We start from the raw sequence: 26093 nt of genomic DNA, 5'->3' as shown, positions 1-26093 counted from the left end.
CGAAATCATTAAAATTATCAATCGTATTATATAGTATTGAACATGTAAACAACAAAAAGTCTTATTTAAGTAATTGGCGCTACCAGGAAAAACACTAAAAATTGGACGGGTATACATCGTCGAAATTATCCGTGTTTCTAGACAATTTTTATTTATTAATATTATACAATAAAACTCACCGTCTTTGGAACCATATATATGTATACAAAAGTCGTTAATTCTTCATTAATTTCAAACCTTTGCAGATTTAGAAAATATCACACGAGACTCGAGATCAAGAGACAATTATAACAATTCAAAATCTTTTGAGCTGGTTTCTTACGTGTAAAACACGTCAATCGACTGGTCGTCTGTATCAAAATTTGTGTACGAAAATGCTTGTTTCATAAGCTTTTACAAGATAGTACGAAACGCTTTAAAACAGCTGCTTATGAGCAATAATCAGGGATGGAAGGATGTTCTTAAAGAACGAAGCTATGTTATTGGTTGAAATAGAAATATATTGTAATGTTCAGCCAGTGAAAATCATTCTTGCGAGGAGCTGCGACACCACCCATTATTTAGTGACGCACTCGGAAGAATAATTATTTGCAAGACAACGTGGCAGCTGATTTGTCTTATGGTTTTTTCTTTTGCTAAGCGGCTTCGGTGTCGTAGGTTTTTCGGCCGAATGCATGATTGAGCAATTATTGAATCTTGTTCATTGAAGACAAAATTTGATATACCTATCGAGCTGAAATCTATTCAGAACTTGTGCTTGGCAACCATTGCTATAGCAACAGAGAGGTTTCAAAATGGCCGTCAATTATTGTTAATTAAGGTAGTCTTTTAGAAAAAAGCCACGGTTTATTCTGTTTTTAAAATTTCGAATGTGCAAACCTGAATGTCTCCCTAATCATACCTGAATATTTTTTCTCAAAAAATATATAAAGAATGGGAAAATTAAACGAAAAGTAATATCAATTAGGGTTTTACCCCGAGCAAACAAAAGGAGTCCATTGGCTTATTCCATCGTTTCATTCTATTGTATTGAGTTCTCTATAATTAATGAATATATGCAAAAAAATTCTAGTCAAACCTATTTTTTACCGTTTATACGAAATCTTCAATTTTCCACCATTGGGTTTGACTAGTATGGGTGGTGGAAGGCTCTTACAAGTCTATTTTCACTCAGAGCAACTTGGCAAGCAAAATCGCGTGAAAAGATTTTTATATTTTTCAAAATAAAAGAAAAATATTTTGTGTATAAGACCACCTTAAATCGAGTTTATATTGCAAACTAGCAAGTTCGGTGATCCCCATTTTTTTTATCAAGATTTTGTACCATAGATCAAGATGATTTGTTAATAGTTAGGTTTAAAAAAAATTCTGTGTGGTGCGAATTTTTCTATTGCAAAAAACGTTATTTTTTTTAAAACTTCACTCTCGATGAAGCATCTATTTTGTAAAATTTTGATGGAAAAGAAATTGGGGTCACCGAACTCTTTGCGATGTAAATTCCATTGAATTCTATTTAACGGCCATTTTGAAACGTCTCTGTGGCTATATAGCGACGGGTGGCAAGCACAAGTTCTAAATAGATTTCGGCACTAGGAATGTTGCCAGAAAGTTATATTTATAAAATTCAAGATTTCTTGTCAAACGTTTAGATGCTGAATATCCCTGTTCAAAATGTGAGAAATGTAGGGAGCCACCTTAACATGAATAATTTAAGAATATGGGCCTCCTAATTATCGATGCTGCCTGTGCCACTGGGAGTTTTTAATCTCGCTAATACGAAATAGAGCTGCAGAAAAAATGTTCAACGAACTTTTACTTTTTCGTACGAATTGAACGAGATCCTATTTTCCTTGTAGTATATAAATTATACTGTCTTTGAAACAGAATATACGGTCGCACTGTACATTAGCTACAGCTGTCAGGTTAGGTGTCGAAAATATTACCATGTATATTACAGCGCTAGCAATAACCTATAGCATGTATATTGCTCTGGACTTTGAAGCTATATATTTAACTTCTCAGTTAAAGTCTTTGCTGAAATTTCCTTAAATGGCCGCCTTGCATGAAACCGACTCAAAATTGATAATGTTTGGAAACTGTGTTATAAATTCCGATCACTTTTTTCATTAAATTTGCCTTACGCTAGACCATAGAAGCCCAGAAAAATGAATAGTAAAACGGCACGTCGACTGCTAAATGCCTACCGTAGGTTTAAGTAGAATAATCAAATTATACTTTCATAATAAAAATAATGCTGAATTAAAAGGAAAGTGCTGGAAAAACGTGCACAAATTTTGTAAATTGGTCGACATTTTCGTGAATACATGCGGCATGTAAGTACCTACCCAAAATGGCGGCCGGCAGAAGAATCTGATTGGTCGAGAAAAGTAAACAAAGTATGATCGACCAATCAGATTGGTCGAGAAGGGTAAACAAAGAATGATCCACAACGAGGTTTCGCAATTCGCACAAAATAAGTAAACTTCCCAAAAAATCCGGGAAGGGATTGTTTCAAAGCGGGCTCATAATTCACCCTAGTCAGTGGTAACTACCATGGCCATTTAGGACCATGTGTCGTCAACAGAGCTTCTGCCCACTGCGCAGAAGGCGAAGTCCGCCATGTTTTTTGCTTCAAAAAGACGGCGGTGACGTAACTGAAATTCGAGGAGCACTCCCTCCAGGAATTATAATAATATTATAGCTCAGTGTCCATGACATAGAATTTGGACAAATTTGGATTCCGCTATGTTCTTCTGGGTTCCGGGTGTACTTCCTAATCTCCGAGCGGAATTAATACCTTTGCAGCGCTCTGCACCCGCTCAGGGACTAGTTCGATCCTAACATATGTACGTCTGGCCGTCGCATTTTCAAAGTAGCGTTACTGTAATCACAAACGTTATCACAATTAGCATAAATTGACTTTAATTTACTTTTATAGGCGGGACTATTTTGTCAATTGTATAATATGACATAGCGCGTTTAACACAAAAGGATTAGTATAATCCGCACAAAACGCAATTGTTTGGTTTAGATATGTAATTAATATTACTGTTGATATTCCTCGGTAGTACATGCAGGTAGCTCTATACTAAATTGTTTCTTTGTATAATTTATTTGTTTATAGTTTACGTAAATTACATGAAAGTTGATATCATTTGATCTTTGCTTTGGAATCTTGTTGTTCTTCTATCGCGTAATTTTCAGTAAAATAAGACCAAAATGGTCAAACAATCGTGGCCGCTACAGTTACAAATTCGTAGGATTGTATCACTTGTGTTAAAGTAAATCTCTGCCAAAACGAATTGGAAAAAAGCTTACAATATTTCAATTTGTAGGTATTCTTCTATAGTTGTTGCAGAGATCAAAAGATGGTTTAAACTTCACATTATACGTGAACTCTTAACAAAAATACTCTTAACTACATTTTGCGTACTTAAATTGCAGTTAACTCAGAAATTCTGATAGTTGAAAAAGTTAATTGGCAGTTAAATCTGATTTGTCATTTCAGTCACCAACTACTAAAAAAATTGATTCATACTAAAAGGCATTAAATGGCAAATGGATACGATTTTCGAAAACTCCAGGCACGTTCAATGCCTTTACAGACGGGAAAATACATTAAATGAAGCGATGAACCTCAAATTCTGTAAAATTGCCGTTTGGCTTCCCAGAAAGTCTGCTGTCTGCTGTAACTTGAAGTGGAATGATTGCGATTATTAATACCATGTTATAGCATATACGTACAATGATAATCATAATACAAAAGACTAAATCCCAACGTTTCTATTAAACCAGTGGCGGATCTATGTTAGATTTGTTAGAATAAAATACACAGCTAAACTTAAACAACGCTATTCGCTATGGATTTCAAAATAACTTTTTTTTATTCTGACTACCCCTATATTTCCGCCACTGTATCAAACATGCTCAATTCAACTATGATGCTACTGCACATATATGTATCCGGAAACTGGGGTACTCATGTAAGTTTGCCCACAGTCATAAATATTACCACAGGCAATATTTCTAATTTGGTTCTTGCACCCAAATTAAATACGTTACAACGAAGTACTCATCAACTTGAATGAATTTCCTAAAATTGCGATGCTAGTGCACAAGTATATATCCAAACACTGGTTTATTGATATAGTAACCAGCGCACCTGTATAAAGTGCCACATGCCATATCTTCTATCTTGCCATCGCATCCACGTACTGAAGCACCAAAACCAATGCAAGAGTTGCACGACTTACAGTCGTTGTTATTGTTAGCCACCAGCCCTATACGCAAATACGTCTGCTGTCCTCCGTCAATGTTGAACCCCTCTTTGTTACAGTTGTTCTGTAATTCCGAGTCAGTGATGAGTGATTTCCATTGATTTTTCCCCACTTTTGTTTCGGTAAATTCTCCATTTGCGACCAGTTTGAAAAGCGACTTTGCTGTGTGTTCAACCACAATCCATTTTACACTGTGGCTCTTGTCCTTCATACCAAGGCATATCTTCGTGAATGGCGTGTTCCAGTATGAAGGGAGTTTTGCTTCTTTTTTTGACATTCCCTCGAGTCCATCGTCTTCGTTAAAAACTTTCTTATCACCCCAGTAAGGCGAGTTGTAATGAAATGTGTTCTGTAGGAATTTCCAAAAAATTTCCAATCAATTACGATAATCATCAGCAAATAGGAAAAATAAAATAGTTGAATGTGATAAGAAAATATTTAGCAATCAAATTTTCTGAAAAACTTTTAGCCTCTTTGCTTTTTTCCTATATCAATTCGAAATAAGTCCCATAAGCATCAAGTAGCTACTTCCAATATTGTTATGTTTACCTTTTCGCCATTCACTTTCATAACTAGTGTCCAACCTCCTGCTCCGCATTCAGATATTTCTTCCATGTGACAGTAAACTCTGTACGAAGATCCGTTCATATTTTGCAGTGAATAAATACCGCTCGGTGATGATCTAGGTTGTAAAAAGGCTCTGGTAATGTAAATGAGTTTTAACAAATTTATGATCTGTAACGATCTGACGTAACGATCTAATAACAACTGATCACGTTGATCAAATTTGGCAAATTTCCTCCCAAAAAAGAGGGCTCAGTTTTCCAGCGGTTTTCGCAAAAAAAATTAAAAGCTTTTCGTTTTCACACTGCTCTCAGTTTTATGTAAGTTGTCCGCTGATAAGATTAGTCTGTACAAATATATCGGTGCTCGTATATAATTTATTACTCGTTCTCATCTATCAAAGAAAGAAAATCGCACATGAAATCGCAGGGAAAATCGCCAAGTGTAAACGGGCCTTATGTGCGATTTTATGTGCGATTTTCTCCTTTTCGTAGATGCGAATGTGTGAATTAATTACGGATGTTTAAATAAGGAGACTGATACATTAGAGCATTCAAAGTTTTTGCTTGTTTTCATATTAAACCCGAAGTGCTCTCCAAGGCCAACAGGAAATATTTTGTTCTGTACCTACGCACTCTTAGCTATGGTTTTTACTGAAAATTATCAGTTCAAGTATGTCCAATAGCATGTCTAGGATCCCAAATTATAGCAGCTATTCGTCAGTAGCGTAGCCAGAACGATAATTCGGGGGGGCATATTCATATATTCGTGATACGCAGGATTAATTGCTTTTCAAATCAATTGTCTTTACAGTCTGTTAACATAAATAAAGGCCCCCCCAAATATTGATGCTGGCTACGCCACTGCTATTGGTTGTAGGGTTGCATATGAATATTGTAATGAATAAATAAATTTATTTCTTAACTGTGTAAATGAAGCAATCTGCTTGGCTGAGAAGCGAAAAAAGTAAGCAAAACGACAAAACTAAAGCAAAGTACGAATAAAATGTGTGAAAACCTTCTTGGAAAAGGCTAAAAGACTGTTAAAAAAAAGCACCCGAAAAACTAGTTCTTAGTTTGGATTTTTTACGTCTCCTTTCACCTGTCAATACCTTGCTTTTTTAATCGATTTGCCGTGATTTAGTTGTTATGGTAACAATATTGGCCATTTCATTGGCTGTTTCTTGACCAGGATATCCTTATAAGGAGTTGTTCATGTATTAAAATTCTGAAATTGCATGCAGAATTTATATATTTTTTATGGTTTATTCATTAAATTTGATGTATTTTTTTGTGTTTGATAAAGTCAATAAAGTCAAGGTTAAAAAACTAAACACGTTATTTACCGGTAGCTTCGCTATGTATGCAAAAAAGCTGTGGACTCGGTCTCAAAAATGTCCCTCGGCCTGCGGGCGCGGGCTGTTTTTGAGACCTCGGACACAGTTTTTTTCATCCGGACCTTGCAAACGTTAAGTAATATTAATATATATATATATATATATATATATATATATATATATATATATATATATACACCCATTTGCAAAAACGTTGGCCGCAGATAGATAGATAGATACTCGAAGTCTAATTAGAATTGCATATGATTACATTTGCATAGGATTTCAATCATATTACACAACATATGCAATTTTAATTAGATTTCGGGTATCTATCTATATATCTATTTGCGGCCAACGTTTTTGCAAATGGGTGTATATACATATATATTATAAATAATATATATAATATATAATATATATATATATATATATACAGTTCGTTATCAAAAAGGTTGTCATATGGAAATATATATAAATACGTAAATATCGGTCACGTGATTTTACTACATACGTTAATTTTATGAGAAATCGTTGGAAATCTGTCGTGAAAATTTCTTAAATGTCATAGTAAGGTGAACAATATTGTAATAATAAAGAAACAAGTGATAAGTGATCAAAATAAGCCATGTTTAATGGTCACGTGATTGATATTTATATATTTATATATATATATATATATATATTATATATATATATATATATATATATATATATATATATATATATATGTATATATTGATCGGGACAACCTTTTTGATAACGACTGTATATATATATATATATATATATATCAAATATGTATTTAGAATCATATATGAGTAGAGTGCTCGATATACCAAAGTATAGAGCTAGTATAAAGATAAAATAAAATAAACTTGGTTTACTTCATAAGATTTTATTCACTACAAACTTGTTTCGTATGACAAGCAACGCTTGCCACACTCATCAGGTGAATTTAAATTCACCTGATGAGTGTGGCAAGCGTTGCTTGTCATACGAAACAAGTTTGTAGTGAATAAAATCTTATGAAGTAAACCAAGTTTATTTTTTATCTTTATATATATTATATATTATATATATTATATATATATATTATATATTATAAATAATATATTATATATATATATATTTATTATATATATATTTATATATATATATATATATATATATATATATATACACCCATTTGCAAAAACGTTGGCCGCAGATAGATTGATAGATAGATACTCGAAATCTAATTAGAAATGCATATGTTGTGTAATATGATTGATATATATATATATATCTTCCCACATGCGATCAGTCCGAAACTCGAAATCTATGTCAAACTCGGTCTACATTCGGTAGCACAATGTGATAAAGTCAGTATGATGTGAACGAAAAAATTATCTCAAACTACACTTGCTGCATGCATTACACTGCATACTTACACATTTTTCTCCAGGATTCCTTTGCAAGACTGTAAAAGCGTTTCAACCACTACAAGAAAATTAAAAATATACGTTAAATTAATAATCTAACAACAATTCAACACTCACTGCATGGAAAAGAATAAATGCAAAGTGTATATAATATAATCTAGCTAATTTTAAATGTTTGCATGTTTACGAATTAGCTCAGACTATGCCCCCGCGGTAAAGTTTTCCAGGATTTTGCATTTTTTTCTTGCAAAAAAAAATTTACAGCATCAATTTACAATAGACGTTGCAGCAAATTTAAAACATATATTAGGCATATTTTTCTCAGGAACAATTTTGAAAACGCTAGCGACGCTCGTGTGCACATAGCCCCGTGGGACAAATTTATTTCAATTTTATAAGTTTTCCCGCTTAATTAAGTGGAAAATGGGCTTTAGTTATCTGCTAAGTTTAATTTGGATCTTCACACCGATCTCTCTTATCAGACAGACAGACGGACAGACAGACAGACAGACAGACAGACAGACAGACAGACAGACAGACAGACAGACAGACAGACAGACAGACAGACAGACAGACAGACAGACAGACAGACAGACGACAGACAGACAGACAGACAGACAGACAGACAGACAGACAGACAGACAGACAGACAGACAGACAGACAGACAGACAGACAGACAGACAGACAGACAGACAGACAGACAGACAGACAGACAGACAGGCAGGCGGGCAGGCGGGCAGGCGGGCAGGCAGGCAGGCAGACAGACAGACAGACAGACAGACAGACAGACAGACAGACAGACAGACAGACAGACAGACAGACAGACAGACAGACAGACAGACAGACAGACAGACAGACAGACAGACAGACAGACAGACAGACAGACAGACAGACAGACAGACAGACAGACAGACAGACAGACAGACAGACAGACAGACGGAATTTTCAACTCGAAACTAAAGGCAAAACAATGTTTTGGAATAATTCACGCTTCCACATGTCTTACCTGTTTCTTGTGTCGTTGAAGGTTTGGGATTTACCTCAGGATTATCAGCCGCTTCCTACATGAAATAAAAATCAAACAAACATTGAAACGCTTCAATATTATGGGCCGAAATTTATCCATATGTATGCTTTATTCTTCATAGATTTCAGTGGCGTAGCCAGCATCAATAATTGGGGGGCCCATATTCATACACGGTGTCTCAAAAAAAACGAAAACTATTGAAATCACACATAACAATGCAATTGTTAGAGTTTGCATGCCTAGGCACTCTGTTGGGACCCACAGGTGTATAAATGTTTGTCATACGCATTTTTGGACCAGGAACTGGTCCCTAACCGCTGCTAATCTTGTTGTTGTTGTTGTTAGGGGGCGACGCTCTTTAAAAAAACCCTAAGGCTCTTTCATTACTTGTTTGATCGGAATGAAACTTGGCACAATTATTCTAAGCAATATTCCGCATCGATTGACGGAGTTCGAATTTTTACTTTTGACCTTTGAAGCAAGTTACAAGCAATTCTTGATATATTTGCAGCAAATAATATATACATATCATTAATATTCAGCCTATATACAGGGTGTCCCAAAAAAAAGTCCCCCTATTGAAATGAAGCCTTTGTTGATTTGAATGCATGATCAACGCAGTAGTGTGTAAATAGCATAGTTATTAGGTTGAGGCATTCAAATAAAGCGTCTTGCTTTCAATTGGGTTTATCATAATATTAAAGCAATCAGATTCTAACAAAGGCTTGATTTCAATAGAAGGGACTTTTTTTTGGGACACCCTGTATAAGTAAACGGAAACGATTAGAAATACATTGTCCTCTCCATTGTTATAAATACAATGCAGTTCAGAAATTAAACTCGGTTACGCAGTTCCTGGTCCCTATAGTACGATCGTACTTGTTTTGCATGAATTTGATGCACTAAAATTTGCCTGTACGCAAAAATGATATCTATTAACAATATTTACAATTTACAAATATGGATAACAATACGTGCATCTCAAGGACCATGACCTTCGACATGTCCCTTTCCCTAGCAACACAAAGCGTTTTGCATTTTATAAGTTGCATTAAATCTCCACGGCTTGAAATTCGTGAGCACGGCATTCAAATTTTAACAATGAGTGATTTCAATAGTTTTCGGGTTACTACGGCTGGCTACGTTGAGGCCCATGCATATTGAGGCCCTGCATGTTACGCGGTGCAATTTTTTTTGCAACTTGTAATGGAATTCTACTTTTGAGAGACGTAAATTTGGCAACTAGGAAACATTTATATTTATTACACTCCATGGACGTTTCTTGCACTTAGATTTTGAATACTCTAGATACGCTAATTTACATCTCTTAAAAGTGCAATTGCATTGAAATTTGCAAGAAAAATTGCACCGTGTAACATGGCCTTCTATGCTTTTAGACCGAGGACATGTTTCGAAGAACAGTTTGTAAGCCATACCTTCAAAGTGACTGCTTCATAATAATTAACGTTTTTCATTTCTTGAAGTTTTTCAGGATTTTCTGACTTTGTAGCGTTGTTTAGCTCACAATTCATGTCAACATCATATGACTTTTTCCCCTTGTTGAAATTTATCGATTTGCAAGCAGGGTGCTCAGCCAAGCAAATTTGAGCACATTCCAAAGCATTCCTTGCATCATATCGGCGAATTACGTGGCCAACCAACCCGAAATCTGCAAAACGATTACAGATTCAAAGAAAAAGACATTTCCAAAGCATTATTTGCCACTAAAAGTAAAACTCTTTAGTAATCTAGAACGTACAGGTTGATAAATTACTCATAATTATGCAGATTTTCTTGCTATTTAACTTTAGCCTCACAATTAATTATTAACCTCACAATTGATAAAATCTCAAATCCAATTCACTTTAATGTACTAGATGGTCGAAAAATATAGAGAGGGTTAGTAGTGAAAGCAGCATCGTGAATAATTACATCGTAAAACAAATAAACAGTTGTAAAAACAGCAGCATTTCAATATTATTTTTAGCATTCCTTGATCATCGATATATGTACTAGCTAAATATTGGTATCACTTAGCAAAGATACTTCATGGAGCTCGAGTGCATCTGTAAATACAGAGATTGGCTGAGAAATTTCACTGACACCAAAAAAGGGGGATTTCGTTTTAGACCAATCAGCAAGTTTGTTCCCAATTTTTTGACCCGATCGGAATGCATAAATTTTGACTTGTTGAGTCGGTGAAAGGTGGATTATTTACTATTTTACATGAAGTATAAAGATTTAAGCATCCTGATGAAATAATGTGATATTTAAAATATTTTCATAATAATATTGTGATAGTGCTAATCTATTTACCCACTCGGTGGAAAGCAAACCCGCAGCATTTGGTTTGCATGCATGCTATCAATGGTCAAGCTAATTTTTAGATTGTCCGGTCGGTAACTTAGAGTAGCATGGGCATGTTAATTCACATTAATCATAACCACAATCACTCTTTCGTACTATTTTCATGAAATCGAGTAATTAGTATTGTACAGTGGCGGATCTATGGGTAGTCAGAATAAATTACTACAGCTTTAAATCCAATCCTATTGGTATAGATTTTTATTTAAAAATATTCTTTTGAGTCCATAACCAATAACGTTATTATTAAGGTGTTTTGAATTTAAAATTTAGCTGTGTAGTTTATTCTGACCACCCTTGGTCCCTTTCAGGTGTCCAGTTTTCCATGTGCTGAATTAAACCTAATAAACCCCCCAATTATCGCTAATTGTCGTGTAATAAAAAATATTAAAATTTCCTTTTACCATCCATTGATCTTCCTTACACTGTATACAACAGTAATCAGACCGATTCTTGAATATGCATGCCAAAGAGATATTTTACCAGTTAGGAACTAAAAAGCAACGTCTATTACGACCATTTCCTCTGTTAAAACGATTGTTTTAAAAATACATTTTTACCAAGAATTGTTCTTAGATCTAGTAAGTTGTGTCTTGTAAATTTTTTTTTATATTTCATTACTGATATAATTTATTAACCACTTTAATTTAGGTTGAAAAATCAGAGTCTTCAATAATAATAATAATAATAATTGAACTCTTTTTTTTTTAAAAGATTTGTTAATGCATGTATCTTTGCATCAATTCTTCTACCCCGTAAAAATAGGGAAACGTAAAAAAAATCTATCACAAGAACTCACTAAAAGTGATCATGTACAATAAGATTGCAGCCGCACGCGCAACTTCCTGCTTCAGTTATTAAGTCAATTTTAGAAAACACGACGTGACGCCCTCTACGTGACGTTTCAAAACCCGTTTCCCACTAGACAAATTTATTCGCGCGACACAAAGCCATATCTCAAATCCGGTGATGTTATTGGTTTGCGAAAACCGCTTCCTGTATACTTTTTATCTGTTCGCGAGAACAAATTCGCCTACATGTATAGTGCATGGAAAACGCGTTTAAAACGTCGGAAGACGGCGTGGATATAGCGTGATGTCTTACTGAGTGTGTGATTACGCCATATCACGCCATTTTTTCGGCGTCGCGTCATGTTTGCTAAATTTCGCTAGTCTGTATATATATATATATATATATATATATATATATATATATATATATATATATATGTATATATATATATACAGTAGGAAGCAAAAGTTTGAGTCCAGTGACTGTATTTCATTGTTTTAGCAGAATATATTAATTTTCTGCAGAAAACCTTACTGAAAAGTGAACTAGAAAAAAGTAAATAAGTGAACTGAAAAATACATGCTGCACAACAACTATGGGATGTTATGATACACATTTAACGTATGTTAATATGCAAAAATGCATTACATGTCAATGCTTAGTATCCCTCTTTTTTGCTCTTGAAACGGCCTTTATTCTTGCTGGCATAGATTCCATAGGTTTTTTAAGGTCACACGTTGAATACCTTGCCAGCATTCGTCGACCATGCACTTGCCTCAAGTCATCCTGGCTGGTGGGTCTGTGCCTCGCCCTTTTCCGTTTAAAATGGTTTTACACATGCTCCATAGGTTTTAGATCTGGAATTTGAGGTAAAATGCCATGAGAATGAGATCACCAGAACGAGTTTGCTTCTAAAAGATTTCTGGCACATAGGAGATGTGCATGTGTTTAGGGTGATTATCATGTATTTAGACGCGCGATCATCTTTGTGCCAGATGAAATTCCATGTCCTTGAAGAATTTGATAATACTTTCCTTTAATCACGATTCTATTACATCTTTCAATATTGCCAAACCCAGCATGACCAAAGCAGCTAAAAGTTTGCTTGAGTAGGATTTAGTTTCTTCGAATTTCTCCAAGGTTAGTTGCATACCACCTTTTGAAATTCTCACTTCTTCTGCGATCTCACGAGGAAAGAATCCTTCAATACTTAATGCAACTATTTGTCCTTGTGCGCCATCACTTTGCCCTTTTTCGCACCCATCTTGGGCAGTGTAAAGGAATAAGGACTTTATTTTGTTATAATTTAGATCATTAGGACCAATACAATGTGCAATTAATATGGTTTACAGTATTGAAACACTAGCACGCATGTCTTAACTGGAATACGCTGCCAGGATTTAATACTGGAATTCTACAACGACTGGACTCAAACTTTTGCCTCCTACTGTATATATATATATATATATATATATATATATATATATATATATATATATATATATATATATATATATATATATATAGACAGGCCTCCATGTTTTTCTTTAGCACATTGACTAGTACCGGAAAAAATACTCAAAATCAATTGCGTACCTGAAGCTGCCAACCTGAAATTTGCACGGGATGTCATTGCACTGGATGTCATGGTAGTGTCATCACTACAAGTGGTAGTCTGCGTACACAGCAGCAGCAGGTAGAATAACCGAATTCCGTGAATGTTCATGACAGAAATAAGTTGATTATTTTGCCTGTAAATTTATAAAAGAATAAATTGATGCTTCTGTAAAGGTAGATGTTTAATCTTCATTGTAAACTCTCCACCTCTGAAACATATTACATGCTACTGTTCTCCAAAATTCCTTTGTTTCCACAAAACCCTTTGATTTGAAAGAGGGAATTTTCCATTCAAAGAGGTTAAAATTTGTTTTATATCACACCAAAATAGAAATAATTAAGGTTAACTATAAAACACCATATACGACAGCAAGTTGGGGAAGAACACTCGAAAAGTGAGCCTTATTATTCTAACGACACAATTTCAGAGGGCTTATTTTTCACTGACAAAAACCAGAGCCTTTCAGTTTGTGTACATACAATAAGACCTCTGTCCGATATTTCGATCCGTATATGCATGACCTCGCGCTTGATTAATAACAAGTTATCAATACAATGAAAAGCTTGCATGTAATCCATTAGGTCTCATTATGATCGAACTGTTCCTACAATGCACAATTTCAGCTTGCATGCAAATTAACTCATTTCAGATGTTGTGATCATGGAATGGTCAATAAAACTTAACTATTCAGACCATGTCATTTGAAATGGGTTAATTTGTATACAAGCTGAAAAAGTCTATTGAACTATTTATTGATTGATATTATTCATTGATGTTTGAGACGCTCTCGATTTTCCAAAATTTCCGTTCAAATTTCATGCTTATCTCGCCCTCTCGAGGGAGGGAGGGGTTTTTTTCACACCGTAGGCGCAGGAATAATCGCATCAAGTCGGTATCAGACGAATAATTATATGCATGGCTATGGCCCCTGAATAAAACTCAGTTCTAGATAAACTTTGCATTTTCATAATTTTTGGGTAAGCTGAAATGCCATTCTTTCTCGTGCAGTATAATTATTAATTTTTCTTGACATGACACGAAGAAACATGTTAATTTTTACCTGTCAATAACTGCCCACAATTCGCATTAAGCCGGTTTTCCAGTAGCGATATTTTTCGCGCGAAACGACATTTTACTTTTATTCTAAAGCTCTCAACTGCAACCATCTGGAGCAAATTACTCAAATACAAAGGAATAAAGTCGCTTCGCGCGAAAAATATCGCTAGTGGAAAACCGGCTTTAGAAAAGTCAACTAATATGATTATTATAGATCAAAGCATGCATGAATTTCCATCGATGTTTGCGCATTCCTAGTTCTTTACTTTGGTAAACTAAAACGAATTGTAGTAAACGAAATCAATAAAATTATCAGTCGTATTAGTATTATAAACATGTAATAACAAAAAGTCGTATTTAAGTAATCGCCGCTGCCGGGAAAACACTGAAATATGCACGAGTGTACATCGTCGAAATTATCCGTGTTTATAGACAATTTTTATTTATTAATATTATACAATAAAACTCACCGTCTTTGGAACCATATACATCTACACAAAAGTCGACAGTTCTTCGATAATTTCAAACCCGTTTGCAGATTTAGAAAATATCAAACGAGACTCGAGATCAAGAAATAACTATAAAAATTCAAAATCTTGAACTGGTTTCTTAGGTATAAAACACAATCAATCAACTGGTCGTCTGTATCAAAATTTGTGTATTAAAATGTTTGGCTCATAAGCTTTTACAAAATACTACGAAACGCTTTAAAACAGCTGCTTATGAGCAATAATGAGGGATGGAGGGATGTTGTTAAAAAGACATTACAGCTAAATGAATTATTTAGTGACGCACTCGGAAAAATAATTATTTGCAAGACAACACGGAAGCTGATTTGTCTTATGTTTTATTTTTTCTTTAGTGGCTCCGGTGTCTTGGGTTTTTCGGCCGAATGAATGAATGATTGTGGTCGTTATCATCAATTGAATTGAGTAGTTGTCATGTATGAACAAAGAATAGTTCCCTCAAATAAAATGCTGCCCTTAAACGAAAACAGCGCTAGCTGCAGTCTCCAGTGGCGTAACCAGCACGACAAATGGGGGGTCCATATTCATCTATTCATGTTACGTGGAATTAATTCCTTTTCAAATGACTGTCTTTATAGTGTGTTAAGGTGGCTCCCTACAGTTTCTTAAAATTTTTAGATGGACATTTTAAACAGGGATATTAAGCAACTAAATGTTTGACTAGAAGATTAAAATTGAATATACCTACAAAGCTGAAATCTATTCAGAACTTGTGCTTGGCAACCGTTTAACGTTTTCCTTAGCAAATTTGAAATCTCCTTATTTTGGGAAAAGATAACTCAAAAAGTAATAAAGCTAACTTGATAAAATTTTCATGGTAGACTTTGAAGACAATTGGGTCGAAGGTGAACCTAAAAGTGTAGTAATTCGTTCAGTCTAAGTAAAATGCGACTGTTTATTTGAGATATAGATCGATCTTTGGGCAGACGTTTTATATTAATAGCTTCTAAAACATTGAATATTCGTTTTATTTATTTGAGGTTCAGCTCTGAGGCAAAGATATTTAGAACTAAAAAAACGAATTCCGCCGTTTTAGCGTTAAAAGCTAGTTTGTTATCATTTTTACAAAAATCATCAAATTTCCACCATTGGGAGTGACTAGTATGGGTAACTATAGTGATGTAGTATGGGTAACTATAGGATTACAAGTTTCTAAGTTGTTATACAGGGTGTCCCTAAACGAAAGTGATTTACTATAGAAAAATTTCATTTTTCCTACTGATTTGCTGTTAAAAAAATTAATTTATAAATTTTAAACCGGAAGTGAAGTAACGGATATCACGTCAGCTTTCGCCATCATCACGCGTGAGTTACGCGTGCGGATATTTTTCAGTAAACGAAAAGTTTTTTTTCGTAAAAAACGAAATGTTATTGAAACTTCGACTGTAGTGAAATATTTCAACTTAGTCCCTGTCCAGGAATCATGCATTATAGAATTGGAACTTAACTCTCTTAAAGTTTGGTTTGAAAAGGCGTATAAATAAGGCATATGCGTGTCCCAAAAAACCTAATACTATTGAAATCACCCTTAACAATGCAGCGCATAAGCATCCTGTTCGGCCCCAGAACTGTTTAAATGTTTAACATAAGCAATTTTACCCAAGATGACAGTAAATTTTGCTTGTACCCGATACTTATTAACATTTATACTTTACAAATATAGATAACAATATTTAAATATACAACTCAAAACCATAACTTTCGACATGTCCTACTTCACTAGCAAAATGACATAACCACGCCCTTTTAATCGGGCAAAATTACGTTACACCCCCGCCCTCCAAAAAATTTTGATGCAAAGTTACGCCCCTGGCCGCTACATTTAAGGATACGGCTAATAATCTAAGTCTCAGTGTTTCTTCCTCGTTTTTCTTCCTACATTCGCGATGTTACTGGACAAGTATGTATCCGAAAACTGGAATATGCTGATGTTTAATCCAAGGACCACAGCTATATATATTTCCACATGATATCTGTTTAACGAATTTATTGCAGCCAGTTATTGAAGCTCCGAAACCAATGCATGAGTTGCACGTCAGGCAGTCATCTTCATTGTTGGCGACTATTCCGAAGCGCACATACGTCCGAGTTTCTCTACGAATGTTGAAACCCTCTTTGTCACAGTGTGGCTGTAACTTCGAGTCAGATATCAACGATGCCCAATTATTCCTCCCAGCATTTATTCTTGTGAATTCTTCATCGGCAATAACTTCAATTAGAGAATTTGCTTCGTGTTTGATTACGATCCATTTTACACCGGCGCTATCGCTCTTCTCCATTCCAACGCATATCTTTGTGAATTTTGTGTTCCAGTACGAAGCAAGTTTTGTTTCTTTTTTTGTCATTCCTTCAAATCCATGTTCTTCACGAAATGTTTCTTTGTTGGTCCAGTAAGCGGAGTTGTGTGAAAATGTGTCCTTCAAAAAGAAGTAAGAATTTCAAATATAACAGTAACAGCTTCATTTTTGCATTGTTAATATAGCAACAATATTTAAAATACCTATAATTATGAATGTCGAAGGCGAGGTGAATATATGTCGCTAAATAAAAACAGAAGGCATGACGAGATATTTATTCAGTGATGTTTACCGAATAATTGCTTTAGAAAAGTTAGAAAGGTGATTGCTTGTGAATACCAATTTTTTGTAGAAAACACATTTTTTACAAACATGTATGGCAAATTAAGTTCTACGTAATGCATAGTTATTATTATTAAGTTTTATATAATAACGTAAAGAATTCAAGCAATTTCATTGGTCGAGAGCCATGATCTATAAGAGGACAGACGCACGGAATGACGTCACAGCAATTTTCTTGTTTTTAAATTGCAAACAAATGGCGGAATTATTTGAATATTTACCAGAATTTATCCTTGACTGGGCAAATGAAGACCTTGAAGAAGACTTAGTTGAGGCAGTTGACGTTTTTGAGCAACAAGAAAAGAAAAAACCCCGGTTTGCTAACGTCGAAACAAATGACCTTTCGCTAATTCTCGAGCAATCTCAGTCGTCGTTTTTCAGTTTTATTATATAAAACAAATAGATTACAATGAACCGTTGTCTGTTCAGTTATAGATACACGGTATGACGTCATATGTGATAAGAACAAAAAAAGTGGCCACGAGCCGCCGGGGCGAGTAACTATAACTGAACAGACAACGGTTCATTGTAATCTATTTGTTAAATACATCATAGTTTTTTTAGAAATAATTCTAGTCCATTTTTTCGCTTTTTTCTTCTTTCCCGCTTTTTATTTCGCTTTTTTCGCTGGTTTTAGCTACACACGATTCTCAGAAGACTCTCAGATTACAGAAGACTCTCAGACTGTTTCATGCATGTATACTTTGCTGCCTGGACATCAAATTTAAGCAATCACCGTCCAGACATTATAATATTTCGGACAAATATTAACTACTTATTAACCGAGTGCGAGGTCTGTACGAGAAAGTTATTGAGGTTTTTCGTACTGACAGAGCGACGAAGGATTTATTACATAGCTTTGTTAGTTTGCAATTTTTTTCAGGCTTATAGATAAAATTTCGCTGCTAAAATAAAAGTTTCAGGAGTATTTTCCCGTCGTTTTCTGGTGGTGCGCTTGCAGAGTGAAAATTAACAAAACAAAAAAATACTGGAAAAAAATCTTTAGAAAAAAATCAATTAAAATGCTGTAAACAAACAATGTTTGTAAAATTTTCGGAACAGTTCGTCCGACATTTTTACAGTCAAACGACTGTAAACATGCAACTTATAGTTTATTGCTCGGTTTAATTATCGCCGTCAATGTCAATTAATTCGGCAGCACTTGTTTGATTTTATATTATGATGGATCAAAAGATCATCGACATCCAAATTATTGAAATCACCAAAGATAACAACACCTCAGCCCGAAGCCGGATGGGATAGCTTAACGAAATCTAATTTATCGCTATTATAGGATACGAGATCCCTGTTGTACAGCGGTGTCAGGCGGGTTGTATAAAACACAGCAAATTAGCCCAGCTAATTGTCTTGGGAGATGATAAGGGCGTAGAGAGACCGACGTGCACTTAAAAGCCTCATTCTCCAGGTCATGTTTCCTTTAACATATGGTATATCGGTAGAGACGAAGCCAGATACACCACCACTGTAAGACCTGTGGTTTCGAGGATAGACCCATTTATGGATATTATTTGGTTATTAATTTCATCTGTAAGCAACGTCTCAGTATTAGCAACCAACTCCAGCGACTTCATATTTAAAGGAACTGACAACTCATCAATTTTAGGTGACAGTAAGCGCGCATTTCTAAGATAGAAACCTTGTAACTTTACGGGAGGAAATGTTTCTTCACTTGATATAACATGGTGACCTTGCTCTGTTCCTGAGCGGGTTTTCGTTCCTCTTTCAGCAAGCCAAACTAACATTTCACGATTGTCCTCTGGGTCTTTTTGTAGTTCTACGTCGCCCAAGCATAACTTTCAACTTTCATCTCTTGCACGAAAACCAACGTGTAAAAAACCAGCACAAAGTTCTTTGCAACGCGCTTGGACAGCTATCACCAATTTCGCCCGAGACAAATACAGTGTTCTCGTCGTCTCTCACACGTAAGTGCTCTCGTTGTTTGTGGTTTGCATTCTGTTCCTTGTTTTACAAGATTTTTTCTTTTCGCAGCTAAAACTTGTCCCGAATTCTCGAATTCACCGTCCTTTAAAATATTTGTCATTTTCTTCCATATCATTTTCAGGTATCAAGTATCGTTGTAAACTTCTCTGAAAACTTGACAGTGTAGACGGCTCGTATACGTCGCCATTTGATTTACGGACATTGATGAAAAATTTGAAAAATAAGTGGTCAAGTTCTGCTTTCAGTAAGTACTCAATTTGTTTTTCACCTTTGTTAATGGTCTCCAAATAACGTTAGAAAACCCTCGTGTCGCTTTTCGTTTTCGATATCGTGGTTTTCGCTTTCTGGTGGTGTATAAATTCTTCAATTTCTTCTTGGCTGTTTTTGTTGCTGTTTTATTCAGCGTTGATATCTTCAGCTTCAAACTTGGCATTTGGGTCATTTATTTCCACAGGATAGTAAAACTCTCCCAACCCGCAGAGTGCTCCTCGTCGTCATTGTACGGCATATGGCTTTTATTCGTTTCTTTTTCCAAAATTTGATTTCTATAATTAATGTTTTCACGAGCGGAGAATATGTGTGTATAAAAATTCCACAGTGGCGTACGGGAGACGATAATTGGGTGGGGCAAATATTCATATACTCATGTTAACAGACCTGAAAGGCACAACATGAATACAATCTCCCCCCCCCCCAAATTGTCGTCTCCCGTACGCAACTGCTCTTCCAGACCGATAATCAACCAATCAGCGCGCGACATTTACCTCAGGCATGCATATAATAAATTGTTATATTTACCTTTTCGCCATCCACTTTCAAAACTAGTGTCCAAGCTCCTTTTCCACATTCAGATATTTCGGCCATGTGACAGTAAACTCTGTACGAAGACCCACTCGTAGTTCGCAGTGAATAAATACCGCTTGGCGATGACCTTGGTTGTAAAAAGGCTCGGATCATGGCTACGGAAATACTGTGTTTACTATTCCACGAAATTATTTTTACGTAAAAATATTTGATTGCATGTAAAAGTGGTGTTGTGAACTAAGAATTTAATAATACACATACAAATATTCAGAAATTTAGGAAATATCTTATCAGATATTAATTATATAATGAATTTTGGTTTAAAACCTTTAATTTTGCAAGTTCGTGTGAATCATTAATGTCTGAAATCTTAAATTTATTCCACGCATTATTATTGCGAACGATATTCGAAAGGCAGTTCCTTTGTAGGACGCGATCTACCTTCAATAGCCCAAAGTCAGGCATGATTTGATGTAAATTTATCTCAAACTGTCTCTGGAAATCTGATACCAAAGATACTTACCCATTTTTCTCTAGGATTTCATTGCATGAACGTGAAGAGTTTTGAACCACTGTACACCAATGGAATATAAAAAAAATATATGCAAAGTGCATAAAATTATTTGGGCACATTTGATATCGTTTATCGTTTGGAATTCTGCGATGCAGCTCTATATAATTATAACAATGATTTTACATTTAGAAATTAAAAAAAATTCAGCGACCTTTTAGATCTTATATATATATATATATATATATATATATATATATATATATATATATATATATATATATACATATATATATTTACAGAGATAAAATATATATATATATATATATATATATATAAATACTGAGATAGTATATATATATATGTATATATAATATTATATATACAGTCGTTATCAAAAAGGTTGTCATATTGAAATATATATATAAATACGTAAATATCAGTCACGTGATTTTACTGCATACGTTAATTTTATTGGAAATCCGTGAAAATCTTTGTTAAAAATTTCATAAATATAATAGTAAGGTTAACAAAATTGATAATAATAAAAAAACAAGACAAAAATGAGCTAAATAAACAATGTTTAATGCTCACGTGATTGATATTTATATATTTGTATATATATTGATAGGGACAACCTTTTTGATAACGACTGTATATATATATATAGATAACGACTATATATATAGATAACGACTGTATCTAAAATGACCCCCTTTTGATGTAACTCTTGTTCCTAGACATTGTTTTTTCCTTCTCCCACGTTTTCCCCCCGCCAACTTCTTTGCATTGGTTACCCGGACTTTTATCAGTGCAACAAGAACTTGTTCAATTGCAGTGATGAAGGCCTGGTTTAACAATGGAAATCTGCCTCCATGTGGAAAGCAAAGCTTGAAGAAACACTTTCGCGATTTGACCGAATGTATGCTTTCTACACGTCTTACCTGTTTCGAGTGTTTTTTCCGTTGCCGAAGGCTTAGGATTTGATTGGAAATGATCAGCAACTTTCTGTGAAAAGAAAATGAGTTCATTCTTTTTAGATTATTTGCCTAACTTGAGATAAATTTGATCAGGCCATTTTTTGATGAATTTTAAATTATTTAAGAATGCAGCGGTTAGCTAATGGTATTTCAAATGCAGGATTGATTTTTTTGCTTTTTATATAATTCCTAATCATTTAGAGAAGGTTTTTACAAAACAGTATATGTTGTTGGATGTAAGAATCAAATCAATCTGAACCGCCGCAAGATATACAAGTTAACTGTCAGGAGGATAGATGGCATTTTCGAAAAATATTTCTTCTTGACACACTTAATCTCGTTGTGTTGGGTAATCAAAATCGTTATAGGCCGGAGCTTTACTATGCAGTGACAACGAGTGCGTCTATAAGTGTACATGATTCGTCATTTTCGCGTGTTGTTTGCTCACGCCATCAGCCAAAACTGGTATTACATATCATTATTCATTAGATAAAGTAATCGTCTGCTGACTGGCAGAAAATCGCCCGCCGTTTTACAGCGGTATCGTGCACAAGCGCTGGAAATTCGCGAGCTTGTCTTCACATATACATAATAAAATTTAGAATGGCTAATGGCTACAAGCACGATTGCTCATTTCACATCAGTTTCAAGGCAGGAAATGGAAAAATTAATCGCTAATAAAGATTCGAAAAACCGGAAGAAGTCTACAAAATACCATTAATTTTTTGAAAATTGAATGTAATTATTCGGTCAATGTTAGGGTTAGGGTTGTTAGGGTTAGCTAGGGTAAGGGGGGATTACCTCAGCCTTCGGCTTCGGCAGATAACATTGACCTCAACCTGAATTATTCTGGATATCCTGCTCAGCTTCATCCAATATTTTTTTATTATCAGAAGTGTAACTGGAGATTCTTTTCAGTGTGTCCTCGCGATCGAATTTTCTCAAAATGTGCACGTAATGAACACGCAACGGCACTTGCTGGACTCATAGCTGCAGAGGTTATTCTAAGCCGGAGTTGCTACCACTTTTTGAAATTGTAAGAAAGTTTCTAGATATGGAAATTAGTAATTGGAAATCTTCCATCTCCTGAAATTTTCTTACAATTTCATAAAGTGGTAGCAACTCCAGCTTAGAATAACTCCGGCATCAGTTCTGTATGTGAATATTTTATTACGAATTAATACGAATCTTGTTCTCGCAGTCCTACTCGTAATCACAGCTAAAGCTCCCTAATCACATTCAGAAGTATTTAACGTCAAAAAATTACATTCCTATTATTATACATCCTTACTCTATTGTTTTGGACAATATAGTACTCATAACTCTCGTTCTTCTTTAAATTCTCTTCTTGTTCTTCGACTTTAAGTAGTTCACAATTTAGTTCTCCTTCAGAATTTGAGTATATTTTGTAGTTAACCGATCTACAAGATCTTGTTTTATCCTGTGCACACTCCAGAATGCACTCAATAGCAAAGTTCACATGAACTAGCTTAAGAGAGATCGTGGCATTACTTTCCAAACGGCGATCTGGAAACAGAATAAGAAGTAGCCATAGTTACGCACATATTATAATATAGCTTCTCGCTGTATATGAGCTATTCCGCAATCTGATTGGTCAAGATGCTCACCGTATATCAGCTCATTTACAGTGAGTAGCAAAAACAAAATCCCCGACAGTTCTACTCAGTAATGATGAAAAAGAAATTGAAATACTTTTTGGAGTGATGGGGAAGAAATTATAACATTTTTGAGTGTTTGGCTGCGAGTTGTAAATTACGGAAAATATAGCCATGCGAAGTTCTCGAATATGCCAACTTCGCATGGCTAAATTTTCCGTATTTTGCATTTGCACTCATAATTTAAGTAAGATCTTTCTAGCTTTGATTTATTTTTTTCTAGTTGCTTCGTTCAAAAATTAGTCTAAAGCGCAAGTTGTCGAATATATTTGAAAAATACTTCTTCTTGATACACTTCAATATGTTGAGCTATCAAAATCATCTATAAAGTGCTAATTAGCATACATGCGACAGACATCTTGTTAAATCCTCGTCAACACGTCTGGGTGTAAAACAAAAAATGAGTCATTATAATTTTTCGATTTACAATTAATGCTACTGAATATCAACGCGGGACTGACTTATGGTGACAAGTTGGCTGTCGCTGTGCACTAATTATTAATTTTGCCATTTGCCATATAATCGTTGTCATATACGCAATGGCGTCTGAATGTCGGCTGACGTTATTGCCTTCTTTGGTTGGAAAATTTTGGATTGTATAATTCATAATAAATGTGTACAAGTTGAAATAACTAATTAGTTCTTGCTAACTAAAAGGAAACTCCTTCAGAAAAAGTTTCAAATATATAATTTATATCGTGCGCACTATCAGTTTATTAAATGATTATTAAGGTCACACCTAACAAAAATACGTATTTCTCACTAAAAGATTTAGCTATTAACGTTTTCAGTACGTAGATAGGTATAGTATAAAGCAATATAATTATGTCGATGGGGCCAGGTTGGAAGATTTTTTAATAAATCTTTCACAATCACAGTTTCATTATAAGATGCATAGAGCAAAAAGTATTTGGCGTTCTTCAGCAGCAATGGCTTAGTCACTAGTCAGCTTGACGACTTTGTCTATGTAAATTTGGGTTATAATTATTCACGTGGCTACGCTACTTGCGTAGCTTGAAATGTTGTTGGATAATTCAACACGCAAGACGTTAACTAAAGTCTGAACCGAAAAAGTTGATGTAAAACTAAATTTGAAAGCATATGGACCCGGAAAAAAGCAGGAGAAAAACATTTCTATAATTCTCCTCAATAAATGCACCTTTTTCTCCAAACATATATTCTCTTACTGACTATCTGAATGGGAGTTACCTTAATAAAGAGTATCGTTAAGCACTATAGAGAGAAGATAAAATTCTGTATCACCATTACCGAAACAAGATCTTAAATAACACAATGCACCGACTGTCTGAATAGAAATGCAAAAAAATGTTTACATGCAAAAAAATTCAGAGCACGGAATTTAACCAAAGTAATTGATCATGATCAACAAGACGTTTAAAAGAAGCTGCTTCTAATAATAATCTGACAGTCGGCAAACAGAAGAGTACAGTTAGTTTAAATGTGAAGTCCGTGTATTAAATTGAAGATATATTCAAATGGAAAACGTCAGCAATCTTGTCACTAATTACAGGTAAATGTACCTGTTGTGAAAGAGCATTAACTGTTACCATGGTGAAACCCGCGCCAAGACGTCTTTCAGTTCATCTCAACGTTTCAAAATTAATATTCATATTTAAATAAACATTCTCTGCGAACAATGCATTTGATTGGATCTTTTTAAATCCTGAACCAATTAGAAGCTATGTTAAATAGCTTTTTGTCACCAATAATGTAAAATACAATAAGAGGACTTCTTGCCGAAACGATTTAAATGTTTACGTTCACGCAGCGATAATCTCTTAATTCCATGCTCACAGTGGCGTAGCCAGCCTGACGATTTAGTCATGCTATCCAAACTTTATGTTATTATCATTGTTCATTTCTTTAGAAATTCATTGTTTTCATGTTTTTAAAATATTAGCATAGCATGACTAAATTGTCGGGCTGGCTACGCCACTGCATGCTCATATATTTTGATTATTGGATTTGGTAATTTAAATGTAGTATATAGTGTATTTAAAAATACTCAATAACTTTGAACATAAAACTTTCTTGCTCCGTTCTTCTATATATTTTTCTATTCTGTATGAATGTTTGCATTTTTCATCCGCGGCATTTTATAATGGAAAAAGCATCAATTGGGTTTAGTTCGCTTAAGGCTGGCAATCAATTTCACAGTTATCCTCATTCTATGCATGCAGTAACTCAGCGCATAAGAGCATAATATATCTCACTGACCTTCTTTAGGACCGCCGTAACAAATGTCCGTCACTTTACCATTCGCTTGTGAACTTAACGTTATTATCCAGAAATTCAGGAAAAATATTTTAAGAATACGTCGCGTACTCCTTTTACAGGAAGAGGCGCCAATTTCTTTTGCCATACTTTTCACTATACCAACAGATGTCTTGCCAGTAACGCAAAATCACTATTCCGTTTTACCTCCTAACACTTTGCAAAAATACAAATAGTCAATATTTTTCCCGAAAGAAAACGTTAATTCAAGGCGCAGTTGAACGCTCTCTCGCTGTTCGA

At 34.7% G+C, this 26093-nt stretch overlaps 3 protein-coding genes across 3 annotated transcripts in view; all 3 read right to left on the bottom strand.

Annotated features, from left to right (window-relative positions):
* The window catches only part of LOC114515660 (uncharacterized skeletal organic matrix protein 5-like), a 32399-nt gene extending 10499 nt beyond the window's left edge, over positions 1-21900 (bottom strand). Inside the window, exons 1-3 of the mRNA XM_028534956.1 lie at positions 21847-21900; positions 20915-20963; positions 20386-20546 (exon numbers count right to left, since the gene is read on the bottom strand). Of these exons, the coding sequence (XP_028390757.1) occupies positions 20386-20546; positions 20915-20918 (165 nt within the window). The 5' untranslated portion in view covers positions 20919-20963; positions 21847-21900. The remainder of the gene's footprint in view (positions 1-20385; positions 20547-20914; positions 20964-21846) is intronic.
* LOC114515659 lies at positions 3780-14985 on the bottom strand. Its single transcript, XM_028534955.1, has 7 exons — positions 14930-14985; positions 13382-13536; positions 10066-10298; positions 8609-8663; positions 7611-7659; positions 4827-4959; positions 3780-4626 (listed from the first exon to the last, which is right to left on the bottom strand). Exons 2-7 carry the CDS (start codon positions 13509-13511, stop codon positions 4108-4110), a joined length of 1119 nt encoding a protein of 372 aa, XP_028390756.1. The 5' UTR covers positions 13512-13536; positions 14930-14985; the 3' UTR covers positions 3780-4107.
* On the bottom strand, positions 21731-26093 carry LOC114515549. Its single transcript, XM_028534832.1, has 3 exons — positions 25797-26093; positions 23174-23409; positions 21731-21910 (listed from the first exon to the last, which is right to left on the bottom strand). The coding sequence occupies exons 1-3, from the start codon at positions 25939-25941 to the stop codon at positions 21731-21733; spliced, it is 561 nt and encodes a 186-aa protein (XP_028390633.1). The 5' UTR covers positions 25942-26093.

Source organism: Dendronephthya gigantea, unplaced genomic scaffold, assembly GCF_004324835.1.
Source record: "Dendronephthya gigantea isolate DGI-Jeju-01 unplaced genomic scaffold, DenGig_1.0 000004F, whole genome shotgun sequence".
Taxonomy (NCBI): Eukaryota; Metazoa; Cnidaria; class Anthozoa; order Malacalcyonacea; family Nephtheidae; genus Dendronephthya; species Dendronephthya gigantea.
Note: the sequence above shows the minus strand (reverse complement) of the source record. Positions and strands in the feature narration are given on the sequence as shown.